Raw genomic sequence first — 17,205 nt, forward strand, 5'->3', positions numbered from 1 at the left:
CCGGACCGCCGCTTTGCGCACGCGCGGTCCTTCCTGTGGGCGGGGCCTCGGCGCGCCGGACTGCCCCCCGCCTCCGGGCCCCGCCCCGTCGCGCCCCCGTCCCCGCCCAATCCCAGGCGCGGCGGGCTCTGGACTCCAGACCCGGAGGTAGGGAAAGGCTAGGGTCCCCTCGTGGGGCCTTGTCCGCGACACGGCGGGGCCCCGGGCCCCGAGGCTGGGGAGGGAAGGCGCCGACTCCCGGGCGTCGCCCGCCTCCCGCCGCCATTTTGCACCGGAAGAGGGCAGCGGCGGGCGAGGCGCTCCCCCGGGGCCGGGCTTGGGCCCAGGGCGGGGCGGCGGCGGAGGGCGGCGGCGGAGGGCGGGCCCGGCCGGCCTAGCCGGGCGGTAGCTGCCCGGGAGGGAGGGGGTGGGAGAGCGCTGGACCGAAGGCCGGAGACAGCGAGTTTCGGGTCCCCGCGGTCCTGCCTGGACTTCGGCCGGCTGGTCCCCCTGGGCCGCGGTGGCTTCGTAATTCTAGCAGACCCACCCTGGATGCGGCGCGCCACAGTGTATGAACCGCTTTCACAGGACTCTTATCGTTTGGTCCTCACAGGGCAGCTCGTGGAAGGGGTCCAGGGAGTGGACTGTAGTTCCATTTTGCAGATAGAGAAAACTAAGGCTCAGAGTGGGAAGGAGATTTGCCTAGGGACGCGCAGCGTGGTGGTGGTAGTGAGACTCAGGTCTTACTCCAATGCAGTGTGCCCTTTCCCCCCGGGTCCCTCTGCCCCACCTGCCAAAGGAAGGGGCTGAGGTAGGATATTAGGCGAATGACAGGCAGTTCGTTCCTTCGTCCTTTCTTTTTCGTTTTTTAGATCAGCCTCCTTCTGTGCTATACAGGTCAGAGCTGACTAAGAAGCGCTCAGAAGCCAAGTCATGGATCCACCTGCACGGAAAGAAAAATCCAAAGTTAAAGAGCCTGTCAGCAGAGTTGAGAAGGCCAAGCAGAAATCAGCCCAGCAGGAGCTGAAGCAAAGACAAAGAGCAGAGGTGAGATTAGGGAGGTATCTACCTGTACTCTGCTGGAGATGATGCTGGAATAGAGAAATAGGAGAGGAGAGCTGTGATGGGGAGCCCCACCTGCTTCCAGGCAAAACAGGTGTTCTCCCAGGTTTCCAGAGGAGATCACTCAGGTCCTGATGAAGAGGTGGCAGCTCAGAGTCACATGCCAAGTGTCAGAACCCTGACCAACCAGTACCAGGTCTCCAGATGACTCCTGGTGCAGAGCTTTTGTGGTAGGGACCTGAGGGAAGGAAGAAAACAGAAAGAAGGGGTCCTGTAAGGGAGTGAGAGAGAGAGCAGGTGTCAGACATCCCCTAGTACGGATGTTCTGAATTTGGTCTGGAGAGTAGCTGCTCATAACCAGGAAGTAGAGTCCTAAGCTCTACACACAGCACTGTGTTCCTTTGTTCACTCTGCACCTAAAATCAACTTGGCTGTTTATGTATTTGATTTGAGTATTTAATATCAGAAAAAAAGTCTGCTGCAGTCTTTTCCCTCTTTTGTTTTGTTTCCCTTTTTTTCCCCAGAGATTTAAAAATACAGAAAAACAGAACATTATAACTAACACCTGGGTACTCAGCACCCCAGATTGGTAGTGGTTAACATTTTATCATATTTGCCTGGAGTCTTAAATAAGATCAATAAAAATTACATATAAATATGAAGTCCCCTTTTTCCATTTTCTGTCTTATACCCTTTTTCCTCTCCCTATTTGCAACCCTGTTTTTTTATACTTTTACACTCAAATATATTAATAGCTATTCTTGAACAATACAGTGTTCTTTTGTTTTAAAAATTTTACATTGAGGGGAGGGTATAGCTCAAGTGGTAGAGAACGTGCTTAGCATGCATGAAGTCCTGGGTTCAATCTCCAGTACTCCCTCTAAAATTAAATAAATAAATAAACCTAACTACCACCATCCCCCCCAAAAAATTTTTTTAAAACTTACATTAATTCCATATGTTTTGTTTTGCATTTTGCTTACATTATGTTTTTTAGAACTATTCCTGTCAGTGTAGGAATCTGGCTAACTCCTCAGCACTGCTTATAGTAGTCTGTTTTATGAATCCACTTTAGTACATTTACCCAGGCCTTCAGTGATGGATATTTAAATAATTTATAGGGCATTTAAATAACAATTTTTGCTATTACAGACAATATGGAAGTGAAAACCTTTTAGTTGTCTCCTTTGGCACATGTGCTAGAATTCCTGTAGGGCATATACATAAATTCTAGGAGTAGAATTATTGGGTACATTTTCAAATTTACTAGATGTTGCCTAATTATTTTCAAAGAAATTGTACAAGTTTGCACTTCTTCTCATTCCTCACTTCTTTTCCAACACTTGATAGTGTCAGACTTTAAATTTTTGTTAATATGATCCACTCACTAAACAAACATTCATGAGATACATGACTGGACCAGGCAGGGAAGAGTCCCTGCCTTCATGGAGCTTGCAGTCAGTCGGGGAGGCCGACAGAAACATAAGAAGTAAATTTAATAGTGTGTTTGAAGTTAACTCATAAACTGAAAACTGCCTTTGGATTCAGGCAGACCATCTGAGAGCTGTGGACCTCGGTTCTAACAGCTTGTTCCCCTCTTTCCTTCACCTCCCCGTCCTCACCTGGATCCAGGCCCCTAGATGATTTGGCTGCATCGTGCTTTGGTGAAAGTTGGAGGGCCGCTGTAAGAAACAGCCCTAGGAAACTCCTTTGTGCACACTGCAGCAGTAGATGTTGTTGAGGACATTGTTCACATGACACCCTGCCATGAGGTTCCACAGGTTAGACTTCTTTGTCTGACTTCAAATCCCAGCTCCTCTGTAAATTCCAGTTCTTCCCAGGTCCCCTTGTACCAGCTACTGAACCTCTCTGAACCTCAATGCCTCCTTGGTAAAACGAGGATGGTAACATCAGCCTCACAAGATCGTGGTAAAGAACAGAAGTGTTGTATGTAAAGCAGTAGGCACAGGGCCGGGCCTGGGGAAAGCGCCTGGATATGGCAGCGACTGTTACGGGGAGTCCCTGTGCCTTACTGTGCGGCCTCTAGGTGAATTATGCTGACTTGCTGAGATGTCGTATTGGACCTGCACTCCCGCAGCTGCTGGCACTTGTTGAGCTCCTCAGATGTGCCAGGCACAGGGCCAGCCTGCACAGGCATGACCACATGTAATCCTCACATCAGGATTATTGTATTATTGTTGCTCCCACTTTGACCTTTGAAGGGAGACAGAACGTACCTGATCTTGTAAGGTAGAAGGTGTTAGCATCATTTACAGTGAAGTGACATGACCAGAATCCCTAGGTAGTGACGGATTGAAGGGCAGGCTGCGGTCTGAACAGGTCTCCTGACTTTCCTCCCTTGCTTCCTGCTTTGCCTCGCAGCTGTCTTGATGTTTTATCTGTGTTGCCTGGAATGCAATCTCCTAAGATAGGAATGTGACAAGAGCCCTTGTGGGGAGGAAGAGACACAGTTTCCATTCAGTTCTGAAAAGATGCCATATTCCAGAAAGTGAGATGTGAAAGTGAGGGGTGAATGGGAGCAGAGTCCCATTTGGCAGTTGAAGTAGCATTTGGCACTGTTGGTGACCCTTTCCTTCTTGAAAGTCTTTCATTCTGTGGCTTGGACCCCTGACCCATTTTGAGTCTCTCCTTTCTCAGCCATATATATGTATATACTTAATAATATTATATATAATAAATATAAAATGTGTGTGCACTTAAAGAAGATGAATAAAACAATCACCCTTGTACCTACCACCCAACTACAGAAATAGAACATGACCAGTAACTTAGAAGCTCCTCGGGCCTCTCTCACTGGTCACGTCCCCAGCCTTCCCACTAGCAGTGCCCTCCTTCCTTAATTTTATGCTAATCATGCCCTTGCTGTTCTATATTAATTTATTTTCTGTGTGTACCCCTAAATAATATTTTATAGCATAACAATACATTGTCTAGTCCTGCGTGTTTCTGAACTTTATATATGTTACCATATTCCATGACTGACTCTCTTCACTCAGAATCTTTTTTTTAAACCATTCAAATTTATTAATTTATTTGTTTTTATTATGGTAAAATATACATAAAACTTGACCATTTTAACTTTCAGTGTTACACTTTTTGAGAATCATTTGTGTTTTGAAACTATTTTCATCAGTGTGGAATTCCGTTTTCCTCAAAGATTATAGATCTTACCACAATTGTTTAAATTGGGGGGAAAAGATTATAGGATTATTCAAGCTTTCTATTTAGTCAATTTTGATCTTTAAGTTTTCCAACTTACTGACAGAAAGCTCGTAGGTTTTGTTTTAATCTCCACTGTATCAGCAATTACGTCTTCTTTTTAATTCTTGTACTGTTTGTGCCCGACCAGTCTTGTGGCAGGTTTACAGGGTTTTCTTTAGTATTTTCAAAAACCATTTTGCAGTTTTGGTGATACTCTCTATTGTACATTTGGTTGCTTTTTCATTAATTTCTGCTCTTATTTTGTATTTTCTGTTTGTCTCATTTCTCAGTTCTTTTTCCCCTTCTCTTCTTTTTGATTACTCGAGTTTCATCCCCTAACACAAACACGGCCCTTCTTTTTTTTTCTTCTGGAAGATTTATGGTGTTTCGGGTACTTCGGGGCATTGATTAATTACTGCAAGGGGATCAATAAGGTAGATACTCTATCTACTACCTTTCACCTTAGAATGTCTCTTGCAGTTTTCTTCCCACCCCCCAAACTGCCCGCCCTAGGTCATTTTCCTCCTGCCTCCTCCTGGACTGTTGTAATAGATGTCTCCTAAATGCCGATAATCTCTCTTCCCAGACTCCATCCCTCACATAGTCATGAGTAATCTTTCCAAAGCACAGATAGAATCAAGTTGCTTCTCTGCACATTTGTCTTTGCTGGTTCTCTAGAGTTGGCCAGATGAAGTCCAGATTCCTTGGCGTGGCATTTAAGGCCCTAACATACTTTTCTTGCTTTCTCCAGCTCCCTAAACCCCACTCTATGATATCTTTCATATTAGCATACTTGAAATTTCCAGAAGTAATCCTGTGCTTTTCCATTATATTTATTTAATCATAATATCCACTCCCCCATCCCCTTTCATGTCCCTTCCTCAATCTCTACCTGTTCAAACCCTACTGATGCTTTAAAGGCCACATCAAGCCACCTGCCTCCCAGCTTCTTTCCCGATTCCCCGGTGGACTTAACATCATCTACCCCTCCGGTTCCTTTATCACTGCCCCTGCTTTACTGATGCAGTTCTGGCACTTTGAAAGGGCACAGCCAGTTGTGTCTGAAGGTACGCTGAGCAGCTGTCTCCATTGCTAACATATCTTTTCTCCCATTCAGATCTATGCCCTCAACAGAGTCATGACAGAACTGGAGCAGCAGCAGTTTGATGAGTTCTGTAAACAGATGCAGCCTCCTGGAGAATGAGCTACCCCTGTGTTCACAATAGATGGGACCCTGGAGGCTTGCTTTGTGAACCTGTTACCAGTTTTAAGCTGAGATGGCCCATTTGGAGCCTTACACAACTAGGCAAGAAGACATTTGTGTTATTCCTAAAACTGGATAAATCTGAATTCCTATATGTAACTTCTGCTTCACCGGTTCCTCCAATTGAATTGGCCCATTGCTTGCTGAAGAGACTTGTTCTGTTCTTCCAAGACAATAGACACTTTTTTTTAAACCTTTTCTATTGTTTGAAAAAAAAAATCAGTGTTTCTTGTGAAACTGTAAATCTCCAAAAGTACAAATAAAATACTAATTAAATGTTGGTTTGCTCATACTTTAGTTTGGGAGTCCCTACCCACAGAAAGTGGAGTCAAAAAGAATGTAGTAGGTAGGAAAAGTTGAGGTGAGCAGAGGGAACCGTTTTTCCATCAGGAGGGGAGCGGAGAGGAGAGGAAGAACAGGACTGCTTCCAGATTTCATTCTTCCTGGGGCCAAAGCTCTGCAGACCCTACAGAGCCTAACTTTAGCCACACAGGTATAAATATGTGATCTCTACTCCCACATGAGCCACTACTCAGGCTTAAAGGCTTGAAGCTGGGATTCCTGTCACCCTGTGAATGTTGACCTCTAGCAGCAGGCTTGTACCAACAGAGGGAGGGGACTGAGGCACTTTGGGTTTTTCATTTGGGGGGCTACCTTATCAGGCGTAGAAGCAGAATATGCATGGAAATGAGGCAGATCACTCAGATGGGGCACAAGAACCAACACTGCCACCCCCCCGTTACTCTCCATGTTGGAAATACCTGTACTTTTCCTACTCAGAATATCTCAAGTGATTCCCATCTCTCCTTTGTCTCCCTGCTGCTTGGAAGTCACTGAGATTTCTGTTCCCATTGCTCTGCTTGTGTTTTAGGAGTAAACTCGCATTAAGGAACTTGTTACCACTGTGAAGAATGTGTTTTTCAAAGCCGAAGTTAAAGTTGAGGATAATCATTACATAGATTATCCCCATAAATGGTAATTAGATTCTAGTGTCCTACTGAATTTGGGCTGAATGGGGATTTTTCAGTTTGTGTTTTGGAGAAACGGGGATTTGGAGTGAGCTGTCATCATAAGCCTCAGGAAATGATGCAGTATGCTGGAAAGAGCACAGTTTGGGGAGCCAGATGACCTGGGGGCAAATACCATTTTTACTACATTGGATTAACCTCTTAAAGCCTCACTCTGTAAACAAAGTGCAATTTACACATCCAAATGTGCATTTTCCCTTTCAAAGCAGTCCTCTCGGGAGTCTACATATTTATTTTAGCTCTGCTGCTATGGCTCAAAGTGAACATGGAAATCCTCTTTCAGAATTGCATCTTTTTCTTTTGAATGTAGTTCAAGTTTTAGAAGTAGCCAGAAATCATGTGAGGCCAAATCTGATAGCTAATGTGGTTTTGGTTTAAGAAGAGGACATCACTGGCTAATATTAAATATTAAATTTTTGGACTAAATTTGGTTGATTCAGAGTAAAGTAAGTATTTTTTGAGTACCTCCTATATCTAGGCACTGTGCTAGGTGCTAGCCTCTAAGAGTTTATGTGAAGACAGTTCTCAAACCAGAGTTCCTAAAATGTTTTGATGAAGGATAACATCAGTGAAATGAGGGTTTGGCATTGAAGGACATCACACTGAAATGTCTGTTGTGTATCTGTATATTTGCACAATGTCTATGCCCATGTATATTTGTAAGATTCTTACTACATTATAGTAACCTTGTATGTAACTCACCAGAATGCATAAGGAAATCAATTTATCTACAAAGTAAGCATTTTTGAGTGCTAGGCCCTGTGGCAGGCAGCAGAAATATGAAAATGTAAGCTGAAGGAGCTTAAAATTTGGTGGGATACAGACAGAGTCATCTAACCATGAAAAACTGTCAGTGGTGTAACAGAGATACGAACAGAATGCAGCGAAGAGGAGGGCGCTGTGTGTTCCTCTAGAACCAGATCATAGCAATGTGGACTTCACTTTTATTTTTTAATTTAATTTTAGATGTAATGTATATTTGCCATATACATTGTCCTGCAAACTTCAGAAAGTTAGGCCTGAGGTAAAGGTGCTCTGGTGCCCTAGAGGAAAGGACAGAACTAGCCAATAGTCCTCTGGTCCACTACGTGAGGTGGCAAGTCCAGGGGCAGTGCTGGGCATGGCTTTCAATGGGCCTGAGTTCTTTGCCAGGTGCAACTTTAGGGTTCCATACAATTCTTTTTATTTCTATTCAATGTGGATTTTAAAATATGATGTGCCATTTGAATACCTGAAGTTCAGTATATTAGAGCTTAGGGGAAAAAAATGCATAATGAGATCCTGGAAACCAGATGATGCCCTCGAGATGCCAATGAATCTAACCTCTAAACAAAGCAAGAGGCAGAAGCCTTGACTATGGAATTACAGAATTTTAAGTTACAAAATCCTACAGACAAAGTGGGCAACGTGATGGTCCTGCTGTTAGCTCTGCACTACAGGCCAGAGTCTGCACGTTTAAGGAACACGTTAGTAAGCCCCACCTCACCACTAGAGTAATTACAGTTTGGCAGGGCCAGGGTGGAGGCTATACCAGTTCTGAAGGGTTTCACTCATTTCCAAAGAATTAATCTTGGTGCACAAAGTGACCCAGCTGATAACAGAGCTGGAACTCAAACCTGGGTCAAATTCAGCTTGGAAAAAATTCTGTTCTGTATGACATAAACAACTACTGTCCCCAAGGGATTCAGAACCCTGAATAAAGAGGAAGAAGTAACGGCCGCTGGCCCTACTGTAGGTTGCTCGGGTTCAAGGCAACATGTATTGAGCACATGCACAACAGAGGGACAAGGCAAAGATTTAGTGAGGATAAGGCAAGGCTTGGCCCAACATGCTGGCAGAGACCCCACCGAGGCCAGTGGGAGAGTGGAAGCGGGTAGAGCTGTTTAGTATCTTCGGTGCTGTAGCCTAAGACATGCTGCCTTGCCCCACAGAGCATCTGGAAAGAAGATGTAGGAGAGTGACCACATCAGGCAGTAAAAAGCAGTTAGCGAGAATGGAGACAAAAACAGCATGATGACACCTGGAAGAAGAAAAGAGGCAAACACTCAATTTTTACGAAGCCCTCTTACATGTATTTTCCACCCTCTACTCTCCCATCCCCATCCTTCCAGCCTTCAGTTTTCACTCATAGTGCCTAAGATACTAAAACCAATGGCACATGAGCCTGCCTTTACGAGGTTTGTCTGTGCGTAACTAGAAAATTAATTCTAATGTAATCTCAGGTTCCGTTTTGTCAAATTCAGATCAGAAATCACTCTTAGCCAAGAATAAATATGAGTAGCCCAGATGTCTTGTTAAAAAAAAAAAGAAAAATATTCATAATTGTTTCAAGTTTAACATGTGATATGGGCCAATACAATATTATACTCACGCAGAAAAGAGTTAACCTAGCAGGCCTGCAACTGCTATCCTTAGAGAGGCCTGCTTGCAAGGTGGGCAGAGGCCTGGAAACGAGAAGTAAATAGTTCTCTACACTGATAAAACCGAGAAGAGTGGCTCACTGTGCTTAGACTGTTTATAGAAGCAAGGTAGTTAATGTGGAGCGCAGACTTCCTTCTGTGGAAGTCTGGAATTTTGGTACATGCTAGGCAGAGGAGACTTATGTGTCCGGCCCCTGTAAATACCTTCAGCACTGAGTCTCTAAAGAACTTCCCAGTAGGCAGACCTTCAGAAGTTGTGTCACAATTCAGTGCTGGAGAATTAAGTGTGTCCTGTGTGACCCCATTGGGAGAGGACTTTTGGAAGCTTGCGCCTGCTTCCCTCCAAACTTCGCCCCTTTCTACCTTCCCTTGGCTGATTTTGCTTTGTATCCTTTTGCTATAGTAAATTTATGCTATAAGTATGACTATCTGCAGAATCCTGTGAGTCCTCCTAGAGAATCACTGAACCTGGAGGTGGTCTTGAGGGCCCAACACAATTTGAATCTCAGATTCACCACTGAAAGGCAAAAGGGCACTAACATTTGTGGAAGATCTACTTTGTGCTAGACATTCTGCCAGGTATGGTACAAAAATTACTTTATGTACATTTCACAGCTATCCTGTGATTTAGAATTAAGTCTTTTTCAGATAAGGAAACAGGATGTAACCTGCCGAAGACCCTGATTCAATCCCATGTCTATCCAACTCTTAATAACTAGACACTTACACTGCTTCAGAAAGCTCAAAAGGAGGGTGGGAGAGTATGACCCACAGCATGCCCATGGGAATAACCACCACGTGCTCAAGAGAAACCAGAACTCGTGCTCTGCCAGAAGACCACTACTGGGGTAAGAAGCAGTTACAGGAAGTTCCTGAAGCTTTGGAATATGGCATCAAGAGAACAGTCATTGACCTGTTGCATCAATGAGATAATATTTTAAACCAGAGTTGTCCTGGAAAAAAGTCTTAGCTAGGCCAGCTTCTCAGATGTACAGAGCTCTGTTGGGGAGAAGGGGCTTCAGTCTAAACAGGTGACTGGCTGCACTCCAGGCAAGAGGAATATCTACAGCAGGCATTCTGAAATGTATCTAGTAGGGCTCCAGTATCAACTAGTGTCAAGTCTGTGAGGTGCAGCTCCCTCCTTTATTCACATAGCACAGACGATACAAGGAAGGCTAAGGCCAAGTGCACAGCTTATTGTGAGAAGAGAGGATCGGTGGTGTCCACAGGAGCAAAGAACATGGTGGGAAATACTGTTGCTATGAGATAAGAGAAGGGCAGGTGGAGGGAAGAAGAGGGCTAGAAATTTCCATTTAAAGGATACATCTGTGCCAGAGGATTTATATACATTGTCTCATTCAGTTTCAAGAATCCTGAATTGGCTTGCTTTCCCAGATGAAGAAAACTGCAGAAGGGTAATTAACCCAAATTCATGCAACCCTATGTGCTGGGGGTAGAACTTGAACTCAGGTCTCTTTAGCTCCAAACCCAGACTCTTCTCACCCCAATTCTGCCTCTGCCAACTGGGGCACAGGAGGAGCCAGCGCCTAGAGATTGGACAGGGTTGTTGGTCTAATGCTACAGAACAAAGGGTGGGAACCTAAAGGGGAGGGTCAGGAGGGAACCCAGGACCCTGCAAACCCAGTGGACCCACAACGAGGGAATACAGAAAGAAACTCAGCATCCCCATAGATGTTTGTCTTGTTTACATGAGCACATTTCAAAGAAGCAAATTTGATATTCCTTGAAGAAAGCCCTAAGTCAGGGGAAACTCTAGGAAGGCCTCTGCCAGGGCCCCAGTGTGACCAGGACCTCAGCGCCTGGAACCCATCACTCAGTTGCTATAGCCCAGAACCTGCTTCCTTGATATGAATCCTATTTCCAACATTTATATCAAATCTCTTCATCCCCACCACCACCATCACCTCTTATCTGATGAAAGGCTGGTTTTTCTCCCTCCTTTCTCAGTCTCCTACAATCTATTCTCCACTTTGTAGTCAAAGTGATCATTGAAAACTATCACACAGAAATCCCTTCAGATGCTTCTCATTTGCCTGCAGGACCAAATCCTAAATCCTGCCCGGTCTGCCCACATCACTGGTCTCAGTCTGTCACCAGCCCCTCGCTCAGCAAGTCCAGCTGCACTGCTGCTCTAACGCTTTCTTGCCTCCGAGCATTCACAAAATTCTGTTTCCTCTTCTGAACCACCCCTCCCACCACTTGGCCAACCATCTTGCAGGTGTCCCATATTTTTTATTTTCTTCCAGTTTTGTTGTGCTATCATTGATATATAACATTGTATTAGTCCAAGGTGTAACAGCAATTTGATATTTGTGTATATGGCAACCTGATCACCATAATAAATGTAGTTAACATCCATCACCTCACATAGTTACAAAATTTTTTCTTGTGATGAAAACTTTTAATAGCTACTCACGTAGCAACTTTTGAACAGATGATACAGTATTGTTAACTGCAGTCAGCACGCTATACATTATATGTCCAGAACTTGTTTATCTTATAACTGGAGTTTTTAACCTTTTGACCACTTTTACCTGGGTTTCATTTAAATGTCACCTCCTTAAGGATCCTTTCCTACCCTTTAGGCATCCCAGTCTAAATCAGGTCACCCTCTGATGCCCTCTGAGAGCACCCTGTAGTTTCACAACACATCAAAACTATATATTTTATAGATAAACAACAAGTTTATACTGTATAGCACAGAGAAGTATATTCAATATCTTGCAGTAATCTATAATGAAGAAGAATATGAAAGGGAATATATGTATGTGTCTGTTTGACTGAAACATTATGTGGTACACCAGAAATCGACATGACATTGTAAACTGGCTGTACTTCAATAACATTAAGAAATTCAAAAAACAAAAACTATATATTTTAGTTACTTCTGCCATGATTTGTTTCGTATCTGTCTCCCCTACAGGACTGTAAATCCTGACGTGTTTGTCTAGTTCACCGTTTTGACTCCTACTACCTGGCATATGATAGGTGTTCCCTAAATTTCTGTTCAGCTTAATAACATCCAACAAATATTTATTGAGCATCTACTGTGTGAGTGGCACAAGCCTAGGTGCTAGGGATTATAGCGCGAATAAAAGCGATTCCTCCACTGGGGTCAGGTTTAGTGTGTATAGGCAATAAACAAGTAAATACATGTCAGGTGATGATCAATTCTATGGAAAAAATAAAGCAGGGTGAGAGAGACAGGGAATGCTGGGTGAGATACAGGGTGGCAGTGAACAGCAGTGATAATAAAGGACCACTAGTGACATATGAGAGCAGTATTTTCACTCACCTCCCAGATAGACCATTTTTTTCCAGTTCTCAGACTCCAGGATTTCGTCATGTGGGTAGTAGCTCTGATCCATCATGAACAGAATCATGAGACAGGCCATGCAAGAGAGAATGAACGTGTTGCCGTTGGTCAGAAGGGAGGTGGAGGCCAAAACACAGGAAGCATAGGGGCAGGGTAGACCCTTGTATGTGAAAGGAATGCCTGCCAGGAAAAGAAGATGGGGTGAGCTGCTTCCCACTGCTCCAAACCATGCACAAGAAGCAGCCTTCTCTCTTTGAGTCTTCTCTGCCCCACATTCCAAACCCCCTTAATCCCAGGGCAGTGCACATCTGTAAAGCACTTAGTTATTCCGAGACGACAGGTGGGCTTTGCACTCGATCCCCAAGGTGAAGCTGGAAGCTAGGACCAGGCCTATGTCCCAGCCCCTATGGAGCCTCTGTAGAAGGGTCCTTTGAGACCATTTAGTCTGCGCCTGCAATCCCTTGCCATGTGACCTCAGGCAAGGCAATCGCCCTCACCAGAGCTCAGTTTCTCCACCTAGTTTTAAAGCCTGTGAATCCATATGCTCCATCCAAAGGACACACAACAAGAAAAAGTCACAGCTGGTCCAAGAACCGAGGGCTCCCGCCCACTAGACCAGGGCTCTGCCAGTGCAGCTTGCGGTCTCCAGTGGGCCTGGAGCAGGGGAGAAGGAAGGAAGGGGGTGTCCATAAAAGGAAGGAGAGGAGTCAATTACTGCACCCCAGGCTTCTGGCACCAACAACTCCTCCCCTCCATGATGCCAGACCCTCAGCCATAAGGCTGGCTTCCACTCACCAGTTGAATAAAAACAGAGGCGGAAGGAAATAGCTAACACATAGATGATGGCGAGGAACCCATTCAGAGGCCCATCCACGCCTAGAAGCAGGGCTGATGCCAGGCCAAAGGTGGTGAAGACAGCAAAGTCATTCAGCTCAGCTCCTGCTCCAGAAGGCCAAGGTTAGAACTTACAGTCATATGTCTTGTACATTAGTCCCCCCTGGTGGGGGTCTGGAGTGTGACAAGCAGGATCCCAGAGGGCAACAGCTGCTCTCCTCTGGTCTCTAGGTCAAAGACTAGAGTGTCCTTCTAAGCTCTGCCTCAAACTGACCATGTGGCCCCAAGCAAGCCTTTCCCTGTCTAGGTCTTAGTTTTCCCATCCTTAAACATGCAAATGTTGGAACTCAACTGGGAACAAATTGATAAGCTATGAAACTCTTTTTTCAAGTAAAATCTTACATGGAAATATTTTTACTGTATTTTAAACCAGCTGCTCTGCTTGGGGTAACTTTTCATTTCCCCACTCCCTCATTACCACAACCACCACTCCCAGTCCCAGATCGGCCCTGAAGAGGGAGGCAGGGCAGATTAGGAAACTGAAAGCCAGGACAAGGACAGCCAGAGATCAATAGGTGAGCCAGCAGAGGACCTAGATCTGGACTGTGGGGCTCACAAACTCCTGTCCTAGGGCTGCCTCTGCTATACTCAGAGGGATGCGAACAGGACTGGAGACTGATGAAAGCCCGCTGGATGTTAGAGGATGGAGGAGCTGACCTGAATGGGTGCTCCCGGGGTCAGGGATGACGAGTCTGAGGCCTGGACTCACCTGACTTGGAGCAGATGTTGAGGTGTCTGGTCACTGCTCCGATAGCCATGTCTAACAGAAAGCCGACCAAAAGCAACCAGGAGGCACAGGGGGATTTCCTAAAGTGCAGGCCCACAGCTCTTTCAGAGTCTCCACTGGACTCCACCCTCCCTCCAATATACCAATATGCTTCCCACCGTGCACATATACACACCCCCCTACATGTTCCCCACACTTACATCCTTTCTGATAGATGCTGCTTTACACACCACACACACACACACACACACACACACACACACACACACACACCTACCTACATCCCTTCCATACCTTCAACCCACAGTCTTACCTGAACCCCCTAGGTAATCACTAAGGTCCCTTTAAACTCTAAGTTCCAGGCATGTTCAATGGCAAGCGGGATCCTAGGCCCTGGCCCAGCCTCTGCAACCATCTCACTGCGAATTCTCAGGTAAATCACCTCCCACTTTCTACAGGCCTCTGTCCCTCCATCTGTAAAATGAGGGGCTTGTACCAAATGATTTCTTTAATACATAGAGGCCTATTTAGATTATCTATTTCTCCTAGTGTGAGTTTTGGTAGCTTATGTCTTCTAAGGAATTGGACTGTTTCATCCAGGCTATCAAATTTGTGGGCATAAATCGTTCACAATATTCCTTTATTATCTGTTAATGTTCATGTAATGATTCCTCGTCTTTCACTTCTGATACTGGTAATTCTCTTCTTCTTGGTTAGCCTGACTAGAGGTTTATCAATTTTGCTGATCTTTTCAAAAAACCAGGCTTTGGTTTCATTGGTTTTATTTATTGGTTTCTTGTTTTCAATTTCATTGATTTCTGCTTTAATTTTTATTATTTCTCTCCTTAGCTTACTTTGGGTTTAATTTGGTCTTCTTTTTCTAGTTTTCTAACATGGAAGTTTACATCATTGATTTTAGATCTTCCTTCCTTTCAAATTTTTCTAAGACTATTTTTTTAGAGAAGTTTTAGGTTTACGACAAAACTGAGAGCAAAAGTACAGAGTTCCCATTTGCACCTTGTCCCTACATGTGCACAGCCTCTCCCATGTTGACAACATCACTCACTAGCCTGGTACATCCTGGTTCCTGGTATGTACCAAGAATGAACCCATGCTGACACATCATAATCACGCAAAATCCATAGTTTACCTTAGGGTTCACTCTTGGTGTTGTACATTCTATGGTTTGCACAAAAATGTAATGACATATCCATCATTACAATATCATATGGAGTACTTTCTTTTTCTTTTTTTTTCAATGGAGTACTTTGTCTTAAAAATCCTCTGTGCTCTACCTATTTATGTCCTTCCCAGCCCTCCTAGCAACCACTGATCTTTTTATTATCTCTATATTTTTGGAGACATATTTCCCTCACATTGTCTTTTCCAGAATGTCACATAGTTGGAGTCATACAATATGTAGCCTTTTTAGATTGGCTTCTTTCCCTTAATAATATGCATTTAAGGCTCTTCCATGCCTTCTTAGGGCTTGATAGCTCATTTCTTTTTAACACTGAATGATATTTCATTGTCTGGATGTAACACAATTTATTTACCCATTCACCTACTGAAGGATATCTTGGTTGCTTCCAAGTTTTGGCAATTATGAATAAAACATCATAAACATCCACGTACAGGTTTTGGACATAGTTTTAAATTCATTTGGATGAAATACCAAGGAGTGAGATTGCTGGATTATATGGTAAGAGTATGTTTAGTTTTGTAAGAAACTATCAAACTGCCTTCCAAAGTGGCTGTACCATTTTGCATTCCCACCAGCAATGTATGAGAGTTCCAGTTGCTCCGTGTCCTCACCAGCATTTCTTTTTGTTAGTGTTCTGGATTCCAGTCATTCTAATAGGTGTGTAGTAGTATCTCACTGTTATTTAATTTGCATTTCCCTGATGGTATATGATATTGAGTATCTTTTCGCATGCTTAAATGCTATCTGTATATCTTCTTTGGTGAGGTATCTGCTACAGTCTTTGGCCCTTTTTAAATTGGGTTGTTTTCTTATTATTTAGTTTTAAGCCTTATATATTTTGCACTATAGTTCTTTATCTGATGTACCTTTTACAAACATTTTCTCCTAGTCTGAAGCTTTTCTTCTCATTCTCTTGATGCTATCTTTTGCAGAGCAGATTTCTTTTTTAAAATATGCATTCAATGCTATAACTTTCCCTCTAAACACTGCTTTCACTGCATCTTACAAATTTTGCTAAGTTGTATTTTCACTTCTTTTAGTTCAAAATATTTTAAAATTTCTCTTGAGACTTCTTTTTTTTTTATCATGTATTATTTAGAAGTAAGTTGTTTAACCTCCATCTATTTTGGGGTTTTCTAGTTATCTCTGTTATTAATTTCTAGTTTAATTCCAGAAGAATATCTGACAGCATACTTTATATGATTTCTATTTTATTTGTTAAAGTATGTCTCACAGCCCAGAATGTGGTCTGTCTTAGTGAGCTTGAGAAGAATGTGTATTCTGCTGTTGTTGGATGATATTTATAAATATCAATTAGATCCAGTGGATTGATGATGCTATTCAATTCAACTATATCCTTACTGATTTTCTGCCTGCTGGATCTGTCAATTACTGATAGAGGGGTATAGAAATATCCAACTATGATAACAGATTCATCAATTTCTCCTTGTAGTTCTATCAGTTTTTGTCTCATGTATCTTGATGCTCTGAATAATTTCCAAGGCATCTTTCAGACTCTACATTCAAGGATTCTGTTTCTTTCCAGCACATATTCCCAGACCCCTCTAAAAGCAGCCACCACAATCTCAGGCCAAGCTGCCCTAGGAGCTGCAATGCTTGGGTGGCCCAGCAGAAGCAAACAGAGCCTGACTCCAGACCTCAGCTGTCCCGAAACAAACTTAGCATTTCCTTTGTTGAGACCCATACCTATGTGTCTAAAAGGAATTGGGCCCCCATCATGACATATAACCTACGCTCCCAGAAGATTAGGCTGAACTAAGAAGATGGAGATTTTCAGCTGCAGGTATGCCCCACTTTATGAGGCCCCCAAAACCCAGACTTAGGGAATCATAAAACTTTCAGACTGGAAGGGAACTTAAACATCATCAGGTAAAATCATCTTATTTTACAGATGAGAAACAGATCCAGAAAAGTCACTTGCTAATGGTTATAAGAATCAAACAGATTAGGAGGATGTTATTTGTATTATAAAGGACTTATCTTTAAAGAGCTGATTTCCCAAAGACGTTAAAATATGATTCAATTTATAGAAACATAATTTGCTTAT

At 43.5% G+C, this 17,205-nt stretch overlaps 2 protein-coding genes across 6 annotated transcripts in view; one reads left to right on the forward strand and one right to left on the reverse strand.

Annotated features, from left to right (window-relative positions):
- The first annotated feature begins 4 nt into the window (after positions 1-4).
- Positions 5-5,807, forward strand: SVBP (small vasohibin binding protein). Of its 3 annotated transcripts, none has more exons than XM_074376681.1 (3): positions 5-147; positions 877-1,026; positions 5,381-5,807. In XM_074376681.1, exons 2-3 carry the CDS (start codon positions 913-915, stop codon positions 5,465-5,467), a joined length of 201 nt encoding a protein of 66 aa, XP_074232782.1. In that variant the 5' UTR covers positions 5-147; positions 877-912; the 3' UTR covers positions 5,468-5,807. The 3 variants fall into 3 exon arrangements, with proteins under 3 accessions (XP_074232782.1, XP_074232783.1, XP_074232781.1); XM_074376682.1 differs by having other exon boundaries at positions 40-147; positions 852-1,026; XM_074376680.1 differs by lacking the exon at positions 5-147 and adding an exon at positions 363-548.
- TMEM269 (transmembrane protein 269) overlaps positions 1,034-17,205 on the reverse strand; it is a 27,097-nt gene continuing 10,925 nt past the window's right edge. For 2 of the 3 annotated variants that reach the window (XM_074376678.1, XM_045520221.2), the window contains 4 exons: positions 13,916-14,013; positions 13,108-13,251; positions 12,292-12,492; positions 5,941-8,575 (listed from right to left, as the gene is read on the reverse strand). In XM_074376678.1, the coding sequence (XP_074232779.1) occupies positions 8,439-8,575; positions 12,292-12,492; positions 13,108-13,251; positions 13,916-14,013 (580 nt within the window). In that variant the 3' untranslated portion in view covers positions 5,941-8,438. Of the gene's footprint in view, positions 1,280-5,940; positions 8,576-12,291; positions 12,493-13,107; positions 13,252-13,915; positions 14,014-17,205 lie in introns of those variants that run through there. The other variant, XM_074376679.1, reaches the window with a different exon arrangement.

This window comes from Camelus bactrianus, chromosome 13 (assembly GCF_048773025.1).
Source record: "Camelus bactrianus isolate YW-2024 breed Bactrian camel chromosome 13, ASM4877302v1, whole genome shotgun sequence".
NCBI lineage: Eukaryota > Metazoa > Chordata > Mammalia > Artiodactyla > Camelidae > Camelus > Camelus bactrianus.

Excerpts from the sequence above, each read along its gene's own strand:
- SVBP (XM_074376681.1), top strand. The coding sequence starts at position 913 with ATGGATCCACCTGCACGGAAAGAAAAATCCAAAGTTAAAGAGCCTGTC. Across the intron at positions 1,027-5,380 it reads AGCAAAGACAAAGAGCAGAG|ATCTATGCCCTCAACAGAGT; the intron begins GTGAGATTAGGG and ends TCTCCCATTCAG.